The 18,065-nt window shown below is 40.2% G+C and overlaps 2 protein-coding genes across 2 annotated transcripts in view; both read left to right on the forward strand.

Moving 5' to 3' along the window:
- The window catches only part of TMEM154 (transmembrane protein 154), a 54,163-nt gene extending 42,675 nt beyond the window's left edge, over window positions 1-11,488 (forward strand). Inside the window, exon 7 of the mRNA XM_050791078.1 lies at window positions 9,043-11,488. Coding sequence (XP_050647035.1) covers window positions 9,043-9,058 — 16 coding nt within the window. The 3' untranslated portion in view covers window positions 9,059-11,488. The remainder of the gene's footprint in view (window positions 1-9,042) is intronic.
- LOC126954972 (peptidyl-prolyl cis-trans isomerase FKBP1A) overlaps window positions 1-18,065 on the forward strand; it is a 1,061,339-nt gene that overhangs the window by 425,642 nt on the left and 617,632 nt on the right. The window lies entirely within an intron of this gene.

Here is an 18,065-nt window from a genome sequence, read left to right on the forward strand (position 1 = left end):
TCTGAGTTTTAATTTCTTCATCTTGAAAAATGGAAGTAAGAACATCTGTCCTTCTAGTTTCACAGGATGATATAAGAGAATGAAACCACCTAACTAGGTTTTATTTTTATTTTATTTATTTATTTATTTTTTTGAGTTATTTATTATTTTGGAGTTTTGCTCTTGTTGCCCATGCTAGAGTGCAATGGTGCAATCTTGGCTTATTGTCAGCCTCCGCCTCCTGGGTTCAAGCAATTCTCCTGCCTCAGCCTCCCAAGTAGCTGGGATTACAGGTGCCCACCACCGTGCCCGGCTAATTTTGTATTTTTAATAGAGACGGGGTTTTACCACATTGGTCAGGCTGATCTCAAACTTCTGACCTCAGGTGATCCATCCACCTCGGCCTCCCAAAGTGCTGGGATTACAGGCATGAGACACTGTGCCCAGCAGTAGCTAAGTTTTAAAGCACTATGCAAGTGAAACTAATTACTTTTATGCAGTGGCAATAGTTCTTCCCCTCCCACATCGGTATTTTAAAAGATTATTTCTAGGGCAGTTTTAGGTTCACAGCAAAACTGAGCAGAAAGTACAGAGTTCCCATGTACCCTCTGCCCTCACAGATGCACAGCCTCTCCCATTATCAATGTCCCCCATCAGAGTGCTACATTTGCTGCAATCAGTCAACCTACATTGACACACCATTATCACCCAAAGTTTTCCATTGGCTTTTACCTTGTGCGTGATTCTTCCTCTGTCATCAAAGTAGTATACAGGTGAATTTAATGCTTCAGAAAGTATGCAACAGTCATTAAAAATTGAATTTAGTGGAAAACACACTTCTTTCTCCTGATAAACAAAGACTTCTGGAATTCATTTACAGGGCTCCACTTTCCTTGATGCTAGAAAGACATCCCTGACAAAGAACCTCTGTTATCTATTAAGTCCATAGAACCTAAATCCGCCATGCTTCTGGGAAAAGGGAGTTAATCTGATAACCACCCTACACTGAATATACCACATTGTGTGCAAAGACTTCAACCTTGTCTTGTTAGGGTCCATAGTCTCAGGGCTTTCAGAATTTTATCCGCGTCTGATTGGCCACTCCTTGTTCATTACTTTCCTCCATCCTCATTGAATGGATATTCTTCCGGAGCTGTGGAATCCAAAAGACAGCACAGGATTTTAATAAGGACCAGAGATGTACAAAATACTATGGGAAGTTGACACTATGGTTTTCATGTTTTAAAAAAATCAATAGGAAAAGCAACAAAGGAATCATGGGGGAGGGGAGTGTTTCATATTCTTATTTTCCATCTTAGCATCTTTTCCGTGATTCATACCTGCTATGTGCCTGGCGCTGCATGGGGGCATAGTGTCAGTGGAAGGAGGGCGCTAGGAGGGGTCTGCCCTCAAGTTGAAGAGAATTTCATCCCTGATCTCGTTAAGCATTGCCAACACATGGTAATGACAGAAAACAGATCCTCTTGGTTGGTTTTATTATTGTTTTAACTTCCGTGTAGAAAACACACTCCCTTATTGCCTAACCCCACCCTCACAACACCCTCCCAAATGCTACTAGATAGTGGTGCAAACAAGAAAAAGTCCCTTTTATCATGACTCTTCCAATCTAGCCAGCCTCTTCCTTCTTCTGGAGGCATTTGTAGTTAGACGGTTTCCTGAAAGCTTGCTGTTTCTGTCTCTACAACCTCAGATGAATAACCACAGACAAGGAATCGCAAGTATCAGCCAAATGCCTGTCTTCTTTCCTCTTATATCTCTTGACCACAGGGATGATTTTACATTGAGCAACAACATAGGGAAAGATTAGGGAAAGAATTAGATTTGATTCTGCTCAAGTGGATTTATAATTTTGAAAATTCAGTAATAATTACAACAATAGTAAGACATTTACATCACATTTTCTATATGCTAGATGCCCAAGAAATTAACTAAGAGAGAGTGACAGTATATCTGTTCTTGTAATAATTCTGCTGTTTATTCTATAGTTTATGTTTCTGAGCTCAATGTTGTTATAAAAATGGGTCGCTTCACTATTTTTCAGGAAAAGTTTAGGTTAGTTTAATAGAGAATTTTGTGGATTTCTTCCTGTTTCATCCCTTCTCTTTGTCATTTTTTGAGAAAGTACAATTTTTGATGTAGTTTTTCAAAACATATTTATTGAACACTTAATATGTGCCTGACACTGTTGACATCATGTCAAAACAACCAGTTAAAAATAATATAATTTGAGTAAACTTAGAACTCAGAGAGGTTAAGTGGCTTGTTCAAGTTCACATGGCAGGTTAGTATCTGATAAAGCTCAATCTAGAGAAAAGTTTCTTTTAAAAGTGTGTTTTCATTCTCTTTTACTATTTTGCTAAAATAAGAGATATTTCATAAATTAAAAGACAAATTATAGATTAGAAAAAGAAGAACACTCAGCAGCAAGAAAGCCAACCACCATGAGGCTAATATAGGAAAGTATTTGGTGAATGATGTGTCTATCACCCAGCACAGTCATTGACAACACTTAACCATTAATTGCAAGAAAACAGCAGTTTTGTGTGAGCTTTTTTTGGCCTGTCTGCTCAAGTCAATCTTTGTGACCACTTCTATTTTTTTTTCTTTGTGTAGAGGCTTCTTTCCTCTTTTCTTCTTTAGTCCCTCAAAGTCTTTTAAAAGTGTATAAATCCTTCTTGACTTACAGTGGGGTTAGGTCTTGAGAGACACACTGTAAGTAAAAAAATCCTAAGTCAAAAATGCACTATATTTTCAAATTATAATGAGTGTATCTAGAGATAGCCCCATCGTAAGTCAAGGCATGTAGTGAATACATATTACTTTTGCTCCATTGTAAAGTCAAAAAAATTGTAAGTTAAACATTGTAAGTCGGGGATCATCTGTAATTCAAGTATTAAGTGTCGGTTTCTCTCAGATCTGAGCTTGATATTATGAGAGATACAAAGTAACAGTTTATAATCCTGCAGGATGATAACCTCAAATAGTATTATTAAAACACAGATGCACACATGCACGTGTGTGTGTGCATGTATGTGTTGGATGAGGGAAGATGTACTTACTTTTAAAAACCACAGCATTGCTTGAATAGTGGCCCAGATTATATCTACAACATGGGCATGATCTATGTGCATGACTAGGCTTGCCTCTGATGCTAGCCAGATGCATTACCTCAATCATTCCACCTGAGACCAGGCCTCTTGCAGGAAGGAGAAAGGACATTCTATTGAAGAGAAAGGGAGCCTGATCTAATTGTTATGTGATTTTGTGCTAACCTGAACTCTGCACTCCCCCTAAAAATGAGTTAGAGAGCATCATAACACAAGAAAGGTTGAACATAGGTTTATTGCCATCTTTGGAGACAGAGTACACAAGCTGTGGTCATAAAGAGGGATTGTTACAAGATAGACTGGTCAGGAGAACAAAGATGACTTATCTAATCCTGACTGCAACAAAGGGGCAATTATGAAACAAGGTATTACAGTTGCATCAGTCTTTATTCAACTGGTAGCATGCCCATTACATGCCTTCTTTAAGAAAACAATACAATGATGCTTTTTAATCAATTAAATTTGGTTTTATTTGTCAGCCTGTTACTATGCAGACTTTTGGGAAAGGTGCTCCACATTTTTTTTTTTTTTTTGAGATAGGGTCTCACTGTGTTGCCCAGACTGGAGTGCAATGGTGTGATCTCAGCTCACTACATCTCCTCAACCTTCCCAATCTCAGGCAATCCTCCCACCTCAGCCACGCAAACAAGGTATAAGGTTGGTGCAAAAGTAATTGCAGTTTTTGCCATTACTTTTAATAGCTGGGACTACTGACACGAGCCACCATGCCCAGCTAATTTTTGAAATTTTTAGAGACAATGTCTCACTATGTTCCCCAGGCTGGTCTCGAACTCATGGGCTCAAGTGGTCCTTGAGGCTTAAATGCCCCGGCTTCCCAAGTTGCTAGGATTACAGACATGAGCCACCACACTTGGCCAACATTCTTAAAATATCTGTCTAACATTCCTAGAAAAATTGCTCACTAATGTTACCATTGTAGATAAGTTACTAAAACTGCTTTCAAACTAAAGGTTTGAAAAGGGATCACTTATTTGATTTGTTGCAATTCTGTGACAGTTTGCTAAGATTTTTTTAACAGAGAACTCTAAGAATTTTCAGAATTAAAAATGTCTAGGTTTATTTGATGATTTCACAGAGAGAATAAATAGCCAAAAAGACAGCAGGAAACACACCTAACTAAATAAAGGAATGAGCATTTGGGAGAGAATGCCTCCAGGCTCAAGTGGTGGGCCAGGTCCCAGCTTGCTGATTTACCAACATGCCTGATGTCCATCCCAGCACCAGTAAGAGTTGCTACACCTAAGAGTGGCCTGATGTCCCACAGGTGAGGCAACTGTTTACCCTATGTGGCAGTGCTTGTCAATTGCTTATGGTCCACGGAGCCGTGGCTGTGGGCACCATAGCTTGAGCTTCTTTTCCTCTTTGGTGCTTTAAGTTAAACAAGTCCTTGTTGATGGACAGTGTCCCACACTGAGCCTTCAAAATGCTTCCCCTTAGAAATTTAGTTTGTTTTGGAAGATGGTTGCTGAAAGCCTTTGGATACTTGAAACAATATTCATGCTAGTGTTTTACCAACAAGCACTGGCTACTGTAAAACCTGCAAAATAAGGATTACTAACATTCATTCATGTGTCTGTGTGTCAGGCCTGGAGTATGGTATTTCACCTGCATTTTCTCATTTATTATTTACAAAACAATAAAGCTTGTGGTATAGGTATGTATGTTTTGCAGATGAGATGAGATAAGAACACTCCAGCTAAGAAAGGTTAATTTGCCCAATGTCACATGGCAAGAAAGTGAACCATGATTCAGATTCAGGCCAACTGACCCAGGGATCTTATCTACTATGCTAAAAAAGCCACTCAGCACACACCAACATCAGTAATATCATAAAAACAGCACAAACGTAAACTACCCAGGGATCAACTTAACTGAAAAAATGCAGGTGATAATATAAAATGTTCAGATTTTTATTGTGGCACATAAAAGACTTGAACGAATGGAGAGGTATACTGTGTTCCTGATGAAAGACTCAACAATGTAAAAATGATCATCTTAAATTCAACCCAGTCATCTTAAAAATCCCTATGCACATTTCATCTGGAAGAATAACTGTGTGCAAAGAGCCAGGACAATTTTAAAAGAAGGAAAAAGTGAAATTGTAAGATGGAATAAGGGTAGGGAGTTCACAGGGAGTGTGTCATGCTTGATCAACAATTAAAATAGTGTACACTTGGAACCAAATTAGAATTAACATTTCATAGCAAGTGGATTATTTAATAAATAGTCTTGGGACAACTGACTAACATTTGGGGGGGAAATTTGGAGCTCAACCTCACGCTTTATACAAAAATAGACTCCAGATGAGTTTGAGTGTTAAAAAGAAAGAAAAAAAGCCAGAAAAAATACAGGAAAATATTATATAGCTTTAAGGAGGGAACTAGTTTGAAAGCATGATACACAAGTCAGAAATCATATTTGAAAAGGATAGATGTGGCCGGGTGCGGTGGCTCATGCCTATAATCCCAGCACTTTGGGAGGCCGAGGCAGGCGGATCACGAGGTCAGGAGATGGAGACCATCCTGGCTAACACGGTGAAACCCTGCCTCTACTAAAAAAATACAAAAAATTAGCCGAGCGTGGTGGCAGGCGCCTGTAGTCCCAGCTACTCGGGAGGCGACAGAGCGAGACTCTGTCTCAAAAAATAAAAAATAAAAGGATAGATGTAACTACATTAAAAACTCAATGTTCTTGTACTTCAAAAAACACAGTAGGCTGGCTGTGTATCTCACACCTGTAATCCCAGCACTTTGAGAGGCTGAGGTGGGTGGATTGCTTGAGCCCAGGAGTTCGAGACCAGCCTAGACAACATGGCATGACTCTGTCTCCACAAAAGTTAGCTAGGTGTGGTGGCACACAACTGTAGTCCCAGCTATGGAGGAGTGGGGGAAGGGGGGATGAGGTGGTAGGATTGCTTGAGCCCAGGAGGTTGAGGCTGCAGTGAGCTAAGATCTTGCCACTGCCCTCCGGCCTGGGTGACATGGTAAGATCCTATCTAAAAATGTAATAATAATTGTTCTACTTTCTGAGCAGAGACTATTAATAAGCAATTCAGCAAAGGAAGAAATTAAAATTACCAACTAAGCTTTGTAAAAGGTTTATTCTTTGTAGTAATAAAAAAGTAACGGTAAATACGATACCATTTTCACCTACTGGACTCACAAAAAAAAATGAAAATAATAATATTCAATGTTGGAGAGGACATGGGAAAAAGGATATTTCCCTAAAGAGTAGTGTTGGAAGAATGTAAATTGTAAAAATTTCTAGGAAAGGGGGATAATTTGACAATGAGCCATTAAAGCTTTAAAATTGTGTATACTTTGACCTAACAATTCCCTTTCTAGGGATATATGCAAAGGTAACTATTGGAAGTTTCCAAAGATGTAGCAATGTTTATAATAAATAAAAATTAAAAATTTAAAGTAGCCTAAATGTTTAACAATAAGGAATTGGCTAAAAAAACATTTTTGATTTAGTGAGACAATAGAAAGCTATGTAGTCACTGAAAGGATGTTGTATATATTTATTAGGAGAGGCAGATGTTTATGTGTGAATGAGAGTGAGAAAAGCAGATTACAGAACAATATATAAAATATCCCATTTTGTACAAAAAAGATATATATTATTATCACAGGAAAATCTTTGGGGAAATAAATACCAAAATGTTAATGTAGTGAGATTATTGGTATTTTTGTTTTGCTTATTTGTATTTTCTATTTTTTTAACCAATGAATAGGGACTAATTTTATAATAATTAACTTTAAAAATCACTTCTATTATAACAGCTGAGCAAATATTAATGTTGTGGACAAAAGAGGGCCTTGCCTTTGTTGTTCAGTTGTATATTATACTCTGCTTCAAGTGGCTGAAATTTCAAGATAAGGTCACAAAAGGAAAACATGCAATTCAGAGCCTTATGTTCTATAGAGATAGACTCCTGGATCTTTGAAATACTCTCTTACCACCACCCAATTTCCAAGAAATTAAACCTCCTTGGGCAGTTTAAAAATTATTCAGGGTGACATAAGTGAAAGGGGTTGTCACATCTACTCTTCAGATGAAACATTTTAAAACTTTCAACCAGGCTTTCATTTGAAATACGTTTTGATATGGTTTGTCTTTTTTTTTTTTTTTTTTGAGACAGGGTGTGTCTCTTACCCAGGCTGGAGTGCAGTGGCACAATCACAGCTCACTACAGCCTCAAATGCTAGGACTCCAGCAATCCTCCCACCTCAGCCTCCTGAGTAACTGGGACTACAGGTGTGCACCACCACACTTGGCTAATGTTTAATTTTTGTAAAGATGGTGTCTCACTGTATTGCCCTGGCTGGTCTCAAACTCCTAGACTCAAGCAATCCTCCTGCCTCAGCCTCCCAAAGAGCTGGGATGACAGGTGTGAGCCACCACACCCACCCTGGTTTGTCCTTTTGTTCACTTCTCTGCCTCAGATAAAATTCTGTCCTCCCCCTCCTTTCCCATTGCTCTTCCCTCCTTATGATAGCTTCTGCCTCTGTCTTCACAACATGAACCAACACCACACACAAACATATACACAATGTCTCCTGCCCTTTCATGGATAGATCCATCATTATCTACCTACTTATCTATCTATTTATCTATCTGTCTTTCTGTCTGTCTATCTATCTATCTATGTGTGTCTCAGTTGCTCCGAAGTCCTTTTAGAAACACATGGAGTTTCACTGAGTAGGAGAGCGCTGAAGTAGGAGTCAGAAGAATATCACCTATTGCACACTATCCATACTTATGAGCGAGGGAGATACCAGATCTGTTGATCATTATCATTCAAGCGCTCCCTTGGAAGCAGAGGTCACTTCAAATAGAGACCTGCTAGGATGTGAGCGAAGGGAGTACAGAACTAAAAAGAGAAATGCGAGGAAGGGAAGTGCCACCTGTTTTCCAGGAGAGTTGGTGGAGCTGTGAGCCCACCAGGAAAAAGCTGTGGAGCCAGACACTTGGCAAAGACAGCCAAGTTAGAAGCAAAAGACCAAATCAGCCAACAGTGTGGTCATGTTCAAATACTATGTTGATCATTTATGTCTGCTCACACCCCAGGATGCCCAATATTTGAATTCTAAATGACACTGAGAAGGCCCGTCCAGCTCCTTTGTAGGTATGAACAAAACGAGCTATTGAAGACATGCCAGGACCACAAACTCTTGAGAGAAAACGGCATGTGGAAAATTAGTTTTAGAAAAAGGCAATTTGGCATGTATTCATAGAGAATGGGATTAGACTGATTAAACGGGGAACCTCCAACTCCATCTGGTTCTCTGCATCAGCACTGGGGAGGGCTGTGAGGGGCAAGAGCTAGGGATTATTTTTTGGCTCTCATGAATTTCTTCCTCAGGAATCAAATGTAAAATTCAGACTGACCTTCCTTTCAGAAATTGTAAGCTGGACACCATTGGCTTCCTGATGGTTTGTGATCTCTTCAGTCACCTCCACAATGGAGTGACCAGCTCTCTTTAGCTTCTTAGAAATATATTACTGTTGACCCGGCACGGTGGCTCACACCTGTAATCCCAGCACTTTGGGAGGCCAAGGTGGGTAGATCACGAGGTCAGGAGATTGAGACCCTCCTGGCTACCACGGTGAAACCCCATCTCTACTAAAAAAAAAAAAAAAAAAAAAAAAAGCTAACTAAAAAAAAAATGCAAAAAATTAGCTGGGTGTGGTGGCAGGCCCCTGTAGTCCCAGCTACTCGGGAGGCTGAGGCAGGAGAATGACGTGAACCCGGGAGACGGAGCTTGCAGTGAGCCTGGATCGTGCCACTGCTCTCCAGCCTGGGCAACGGAGTGAGACTCCATCTCAAAAAAAAAAAAAAGAAAAGAAAAAGAAATATATTACTGGTTTTTTGTGTGTCTGTGTGTGTCTGTGTGTGTTTTTTTTACAGTGATAATGAATCCTAAACCTGAATGGCGCTCATGTTTTCCAAGAGAAGCAACCCCTGAGGGAGTCCGCTGAGCCTGCCAACTGAGGATGAAGAGGATACAAATTTAATTAATTTCAAATCAACATAGACACAAGAACCTTTTGCTGTTTCTTCCAACGCCCACTCTTCCTAATGATGGCATCACTTGCACTTGGAAGAATGTGCAATTGAGAAGTACTAGGAAAAGGCCTGGCTGCCATCCATCGCTGCCTCTGAGGGTGGAGAAGGAGGCGGGTGATGTGCTCACTTCTGATCAATGCGCGTTGCCTCCTCTCAGCCAGCTTCTAGCTCACTGCACTCACTCTGCTCATGCTAAATGTTCGTCACCTTTCTGCTTCATTCCTTAGGGCCTAAATCAGGAAGCCGTTTTATCAATGGTTTCCTTTTGGGCCACTAACCAGCTTTGGATAATTTCCTCTGATTATTCAAGTCCTCGGACAGGTAAACTACATTCAGCAGAACTTTTTTCAAGGAGTGTTATGTCATGGAAAAGACACCAAACACAGCAAGTGTTTTAATGAAAACACCATCCCAGGGGGTCAGTGTGCTCTGCCTGCCAAGAAGACACAGTGAGAGGGTCCACAGTCCTGATGAGATGGCGTTTGGTAACTTGTAGACCCTGACATGGCCAGGTCTGGTCACCCTTAAGAACTTCTCAGAGAAACTAGGAATCTTCGGTGAAAGAACTTATGTACTCCTCAGCTGAAATTCCCTTGCTTGTCAGCATTTCTGCAAAGCTCACACTTGTTTCACCATCCCTCCCTTGGATGTGACATGTGGGTAGGAAGTATGTGCAGGTAGGAGTCATCTGTCAGCCTATGTTTCAGAGATCCTGAAGGTGGTTTGAAACAAACAGAAGAGAAGCAGGAAATATCTGTGCCCGTGGCAGGTATCACTCATCATGCTTAGCATTCTCTCCTGCCAAGCTGGGATAAGCCTCATGTCCTAACACAGCACCCCAGGAGGTCTCTGTCAATCCATCAGAGATGACATTCTATGTGGGATTTTTGACATCCTTGTGCTAAAAGCAATGGCACAAAATGAAAAAGGGCCCACTGACCTCACCTACTCCAATGAAACTGATCTCCATTTATTCCTTAATTTTCTAAATCTGACCCCTTTAAATCAATCTAGCAAATTGAGAGTCCTCAGCTCTCCTTGGATACCTGATATTTTATTTCAAGAAAGACAAAGAAGGAAAATTTTATTCATTTTGTTACCCACATATGAACCAAGGGGAGATGGGACTACCCAAACATTTGCTGCCCAGTTTTGTGTCTTGTGCTTGAAAGTCTGCCCTAATGCATAACAAAAAGTACTTGTCTCCTACCTTTTGGGATCCCTTTAACAAGTATTTGCCTTCTGAACTACGTGGATAATTTCAAAGGCAGAGTTCCAGACCAGAAAGGTCTTTCCATACAATGAAAGCTATAACTAGCTGGTTGTGTTTAACCACTGTTATCACGCTATCCTGGGACTGCATAGAGCTTTGACAAAAGACAGACTTCATGGTACGTAACTTCAACAGATTTGTCTGTCATATGCTCACCAGCACATCTGAATGAGGCTTTGTGTTTTCCTTGCTCTCTTGCATGTTCCTTTTCAACTCATGGCCCACAGTGACTCTCAGATATTTATGCCAAAATTGCATACAATTGTTTTCTGAATCATAGCTTGTCTATTTTTCTGCCTATGTGTGCTACTTCCAGTTTGTTTCTCATCAACATTTTGACTCTCAGAAGAGCCTCCATTTGCCTCTTTCTCTCATTAGGTATCTAAGATCTTTGAACACTTGGGCCTTTACATTTGATCCAACCCTATCAAATAATGAACTTTTAGAAGTTCAGAGAAGTATCTGGGGTCCTGGAATCTCATGTTGATGAAGTCATATTTTATAATACGATAAAAATAGTATCATTCAGTATGTTACATAATTCCAATTCTAGAAGAAGCAAATTTCAGTGACATGTCATTGAGTTTTTATTTGGTAAAGCTATACTTGTGCAGTGTACAAATCACTTTTTAAGAAGATGCTTTGTTCTATCAAGGTATATGAAGTTAGTATACAGCCACAACAGTCAAGCCTCAATTCTTGTACCTTGTGTCTTTTTATTACTGTTTAATCAATAGATATCATATGTTTATGACAGTTTCAAGAATTGTTTTTAAACCCAAACTTAATTTCATGTTTCAGACTATTGTTAGAAAAACAAAACAGAACAAAAAAACAAAAAAATCCCTCACTAATTTGCCCTAATAGCCAATCAGAACAAAATCTGACTTTAGAATATTTAGCAGATATGTAAGTTTGATTGCATTTTTGTACATTTTAAGCAAACTAGGTTAACAACAACATAGCCTAGTCAAACTTCTCAGGAAACTTGTTTTAATAAACATGTAAAAATACTCATTCGTGACTCTTGACCCAGTGGTGTGACTCCTCCCTCTGGGAAGGGCTTTGTTACCCAATGCAAGACCACAGCCTGGATCCACCTTGATGTAGGTGGCTCCTGGATAACCACAGCAAACAGGTGTGCTAAAGATGAGTAAAACTGGTCTTGGGAAAATAATTTCATAGTTTTTTATTCCCAGTTATGCTATATAATACAGGAGAACCAAAAGCTGTAAAATTATTTTATTTTATTTTTTAGAGACAGGGTCTCACTATGTTGCCCAGGCTGGTTTCAAACTCCTGGGCTCAAGCAATCCTCCTGTCTCAACCTCCCGAAGTGCTGGGATTACAGGCATGAGCCACTGAGCCTGACCAGCTGTAAAATTATTATATTCATTTTCACTATGTGCTACTTCTCACCTTTTTTTTTTTTTTTGAGATGGAGTCTCACTCTGTCACCCAGGCTGGAGTGCAGTGTCATGATCTCGGCTCACTGCAACCTCTGCCTCCCAGGTTCAAGCAATTCTCTTGCCTCAGCCTCCTGAGTAGCGGGGATTACAGGTCTGTGCCACTATGCCCAGCTAATTTTTGTATATTTAGTAGAGATGGGGTTTCACCATGTTGGCCAGGCTGGTCTCAAACTCCTGACCTCAAGTGATCCACCGGCCTCGGTCTCCCAAAGTGCTGGGATTACAGTTGAGAACCACTGTGTCCAGACACACCCTGACTTTCACTGTAATCTCTGGATGTTTTATGTAACATACCTGGGCAATAGGGCTTATGGCAGAATTGGCCTTCGTGGTACAGGCCTTCCAAGTTCCGAGTCTCATTTTTAGTCAGCCTTCCTCCATTCCAACCCCTGGATCCACCGGTTCCAACAGCCTGGATCCACCGGTTCCAACCCCTGGATCCTCCATTCCAACCCCTGGATCCACTGGTTCCAACAGCCTGGATCCACCAGTTCCAACCCCTGGATCCTCCATTCCAACCCCTGGATCCTCCATTCCAACCCCTGGATCCTCCATTCCAACCCCTGGATCCTCCATTCCAACCCCTGGATCCACCGGTTCCAACAGCCTGGATCCACCTTGATACTGACAGCCAGGCAGATGCTTCTACTGATCACTGCAGCTCTAGCAATGGAAATGGATGTATGAAAAAAATACTTGTCTGTTCTTTTATTTTGGTTGTTTAAACTATTAATTCACATCATCTCTGAAAAAAGGCCTTATGTTGACTAAAGAAAACATAGGCTTTAGTTTCAGCTTCTGTCAGAATTAATACCAATTCTGAATCTGGTGGAGTGATAAGACGTGGTTTCATACTGGGAAGACACTGCTGAAATTCGTCTTGTGGGAGAACATGGAAATTTTTGCAGCACACCAACAAGGCACAAGTATACATATGTAACAAACCTGCACGTTATGCACATGTACCCTACAACTTAAAGTATAATAATAATAAATAAATTTAAAAAAAAAAAAAAAGAACATGGAAATTTTATACTGAATTAAATGAACACATGTGACTTTTCACGTTCAGAGACATTCAGGATGAATTCTGGGGTTTCCATTTAATAGCTGTAACAGGCAGTCCAGAACCACTTCACATATAGAAGCATTTCTCCTATGTGGCAATGACCAAAAGAGTTCTGTATATTAGTGTCGAGTGGAATTTGTCAAATTGCAGAACCCAGACAACCAATTGCCTGAATTATTATTTTTTGTTTTTAGCAACTCTTTGGCTTTATCTTGATACTGTCTTGTCTGGCACCAAAGTTTTATTTCCCTCTTAGTCCTCTTGGGGATTGTTTTTGGGTGTTTCTTTTAATTTTTCTTTTTTTGAGACAGGGTCTCACTCTGATGCCCAGGCTGGAGTGTAATGGTGTGATTATGACTCACTGCAGCCTCAACTTCCCAGGCTCAGGAGATTCTGTTACCTCAGCCTCCCAAGTAGCTGCGACTACTGGTGTGCACCACTAGGACCGGCTAAATTTTTGTGTCTTTTGTACAGATAGGGTTTCACCATGTTGCCCAGGCTGGTCTTGAACTTCTAGGCTCAAGCAATCCTCCCACCTCAGCCTCCAAAAGTGCTGAGATTACAGGCATGAGCCAGCATAACTGACTGGGATTATTTGTACCTGGACCTGGTGTTTTGTTTTATTTTTTTGCCCTATGACCTTTTCTAAATAACATATCATGTTCCTGAGATAGCGGTACATACAATTATGTAAAGCAGAGCTTTATATGAACTCTGTACATGCTCTAAGTTCTTTTTGAATGATATTTTAAGAAGTTTCTAAACCAAAGTGCTTAAGATAACATGAAGACATTAATTTCATGAAGACTGTACAAGATTAGAAGTACAATGTAGACCTGTTTAGGACAAAGGTGGATGGGCTTTGGTGTTTTTCTTAGAACTGGACTTCAGGTACAGAAGGCTTGGGTAATGGTACTCCTCAGTTCATATCACCTTATCATTAGTCTTTAGTATTTTGTAAATAAGTAACTGGACTTTTATGAAAAGCATATTCTTAACAGTTTTCCATTTCCTTTTTTTTTTTTTCTAAGATAGGATCTTGCTCTGTTGTCCTGGCTGGAGTGCAGTGGCACGATCTTAGCTCACTGCAACCTCCGCCTCCCAGGCTCAGGCGATCCTCCTGCCTCGGCCTCCCAAGTAGCTGGGATTATAGGCGTGTACCACCACACACACAGCTAATTTTTGTATTTTTAGTAGAGACAGGGTTTCGCCATGTTGGCCAAGCTAGTTTCGAACTGCTGGGCTCAAGTGATCCGCCCACCTCGGCCTCCCAACATGTTGGGATTACAGGCATGAGCCACCGTGCCCAGCCAGTTTTCATTTCTACGGTCTGCATGTAAAGGACTAAAGGAATGATATGTAGCTACTACATTGCCACAAACAACATTTTTCCAGTGTAAAAATCAGTGGAGAGTAAGCGTTTTATTACTCTGACTTAGATGAAACACCTGAAATTATAATGTCAGGAACATGTGAAAACCCCACATGTTTAATAAATGCCAGCTTTCAGAAAGAACAGAGATTATAGGTATTCAACAAGTTAAAAAATAATGTGGTAGATCAGTAATAATTTAACAGATATGTATCTTGTACTTAAAGTTAACTTAAAATTATGTTAAAAATAAAACTCTGTGTTTGACTTTCTTTTGTTTTATAAGTGATGCAAAGTGTCTGCTGAGAACGTCAGTTAGATCATCAGATGTCATATTTACCACTTAACTTTTGTCCCAGCAGCATATAAAGTCTACCTTGTAAGCCTCATGTAAGAAATGGCCTCAGCCAGTCACAGTGGCTCACACCTGTAATCCCAACACTTTGGGAGTCCACGGCTGGTGGTTTGCCTGAGCTCAGGAGTTCAAGACCAGCCTGGCCAACATGGTGAAACCCCATCTTTACAAAAATGCAAAAATTAGCCAGGTGTGGTGGTACTCACCTGTAATCCCACCTACTCAGGGGACTGAGGCACAAGAATCACTTGAACCCAAGAGATGGCAGTTGCAGTGAGCCAAGATTGTGCCACTGCACTGCATCCTGGGTGACAGAGCAAGATTCTGTCTCAAAAAAAAAGAAAAGGAAATGGTCTCACTACTATGGATTAGAACTAATTTGTAAAATTATCAGAATTTTAAGACTGATTAAAGGTTTTAGGTGTTTTTCTCCTACTTTGCATACTGAGAATAATATGTATAGTATTTTTCCAATATGATTTATAATTTTATAAATGTCAGTATACATGTATGTATATAAATTATTCTCAACTCCCTGTTTTTTTAATAAAATAAGTACATGTGTGTGTGCTAAATTGCTCATTTAGCAGTGATAGACTGAACAACATTTATATATTTAAAAATAAAGCACTATCAGCACGCCAACATGGCACAAGTATACATATGTAACAAACCTGCACGTTATCCACATGTACCCTAGAACTTAAAGTATAATTAAAAAATAATAATAATGAAGCACTATAAGACATGAGGAATGAATAGCTTCTACATGAATTTCTATGTAATTAATGAATATCAATATTTAGAATAAAAGTGTATTTGAGGGTAAGATATTTGTTTACTAAAACGTTTTATTTACTATGAATAGAGGTGAATTGTGCATCTTTCTGAGGAAAAGTTCTTTTAATTTCTGTGTCTATGAAAAAGAATTTTTATCTTCATAATTGCACTCTTTGATCCATATAATTCTTTAAATAAATAAAACAATACCAATTCAAAAAGGGACCTGCTTTGTATTAAACTGTCTAACCTAAAAATTAAGTAGACTTTCTGCATATCTAAAATATATTATTACATATTCTTGTCTTTATTCTTCCTTACAAAACATTTTTAAATGAAGGAATGAAATTTTAATTGTTTATGAGAATACAACTTTTAAAAATATTTCTAGTAGGCCAGGTGTGGTGGCTCACACCTGTAATCCCAGTACTTTGGGAGGCTGAGGCAGGTGGATCACCTGAGGTCAGGAGTTCGAGACCAGTGTGACCAATATGGTGAAACCCTGTCTCTACTAAAAATACAAAAACTAACCAGGTGTGGTGGCAGTTGCCTGTAATCCCAGCTATTGGGAGGCTGAGCAGGAGAATTGCTTGAACCTGGGAGGCAGAGGTTACAGTGAGCGCCAAGATTCAGCCACTGCACTCCTGGCTGGGTGACAGAGTGAAACTCCGTCTCAAAAAAAAAAAAAAAAAAAAAAAAAAAAAAAAAAATTCTAGTAAAAATGGAAATCCACAAGAAAACCTTCTCTTTTTTCCTGATTTTTTAAAAAAATTTTTTCTTCATGCCTTTAATTTTAACCTCATCTCACACCTTGACATTAGAAGAGCGCAAGGCTGAACGGCAGATTCGTAAGATGTAGATTACACGAAGACTTCCTTGAATAAGGATTTATTCTTTCAGCTCACAAAGACCAGTCAGTATTACTGACAAACAACAGGCAGAAAGATTTCTCCTAAAAGTCTCAACTAAAGTTAAACCTAGTCCATTATGGCATCAATCTACCCTTAAAATACACTGATACAGAGTGTATTTCCTCCCTGTTTTAACTAGAACGTAGCCAGACTGGAGACAGCATGGACCCAAAGAGCATGCAGTCCCACAGAGTTAGGGAAAGGATGCATCTTGACTAGCATGCATCATGTGGATCAGTTAGGAATTAAGTTCCTAATTCAAGGTGAGCTGGTATGGCTGCTCCCTGGTCATCTAGGACACAAGTCCCTTCTAACTCTTCCCCACCTTCATTAGTACAGGGCTTCTTTCCTGTCTTGCCACATGATCCAAAATGATGGTTGTAACTCCAGCATGATATTCACAAGAAGGAAAGAGAAGGAACCAGCACAAGGGTGAGCCTCCCAAGTAGGTCGGCCACTTTTAAAGAGCTTTCCTGCCAGCCCAGTGAAGCAACTCTGCTTACATCTCATTGGCCAATCTCTGCAAGGCAGCAGGGAACAGTCGTCTCTACGGTTGGTACATTATCACTTCCAACAATAAGGGCTTCTGTCTCACAAAGTGGTGGAAGAATATTGGGTATCTGAAGAGGTAGCCACCCTGGCCAGAAGGTGCTAAACACTAAACATACATAATCTCTTTTTAATACTAATAATATACTTAGGAGGTAGGTTTAGAGAACTTATACCTTGTTCCATGTCTCCCCAGCTCCAAAGCACAAGTTTTTAATCACTGCACTGCACTGCACTGCCTCCCCAGTAATTAGCCATAGGAAAGTGTTTTAAAAGGCATCACTTGGCGGGGTGCAGTGGCTCACGCCTGTAATCCCAGCACTTTGGGAGGCCGAAGCAGGCAGATCACCTGAGGTCAGGAGTTCGAGACCAGCCTGGCCAACATGGTGAAAGCCCATCTCTACCAAAAATACAAAAATTAGGTTTAGTGGCACGCACCTGTAATCCCAGCTACTCGGGAGGCTGAGGCAGGAGAATCACTTGAACCGGGGAGGCGGAGGTTGCAGTGAGCTGAGATCACACCATTGTACTCCAGCCTCGTCTAAAAACAAAAGGCTTCAGTCATTGTCAAGGACGCCTGAAGGTGAGCATAGCCTGAGATAAGAAGTAACAGAGGCTGCAGGCTGAGATAAGAAGGAACAGAGGCAGTGAAGGCAGGACCCTAGGCCCAGAAGCAATGGTCTATCATGTTGAGAAAAAAGCCAGGGCTTAGAATAGGGGTGATAAGTAAAAAGTCTAGTTTTAAAATCTAAGTACTGGTAAAGATTTGGTCACTAGGTGAAAAAATAAAATTTCCACTTACTAGAGCTGACGTAAACAGCACATGATCCCCTTTAAGGTTGCAGTGGAGAGGCATGTCCAGGGACTCTCAAGTTAGAGACAGGTGTGTTTAGTGCTAGAATTGGAAAGACATTAAAGCAGCCTGGAATGTTGCCTCTTCACAGCCATAGTCATGCTGACTTGCAGGATACCCCAGCCTAGAATGTACATAGGACTGTGGAGAACAGCAAAATCAGCATTGCTTGGGATTCAGCCTGAGCTCAAGTGGCCCACCCCAGAGGCATCCAGTGTTCATACTTCCCAAGA

The sequence above is a fragment of the Macaca thibetana genome, chromosome 5 (genome assembly GCF_024542745.1).
Source record: "Macaca thibetana thibetana isolate TM-01 chromosome 5, ASM2454274v1, whole genome shotgun sequence".
Classification (NCBI taxonomy): domain Eukaryota; kingdom Metazoa; phylum Chordata; class Mammalia; order Primates; family Cercopithecidae; genus Macaca; species Macaca thibetana.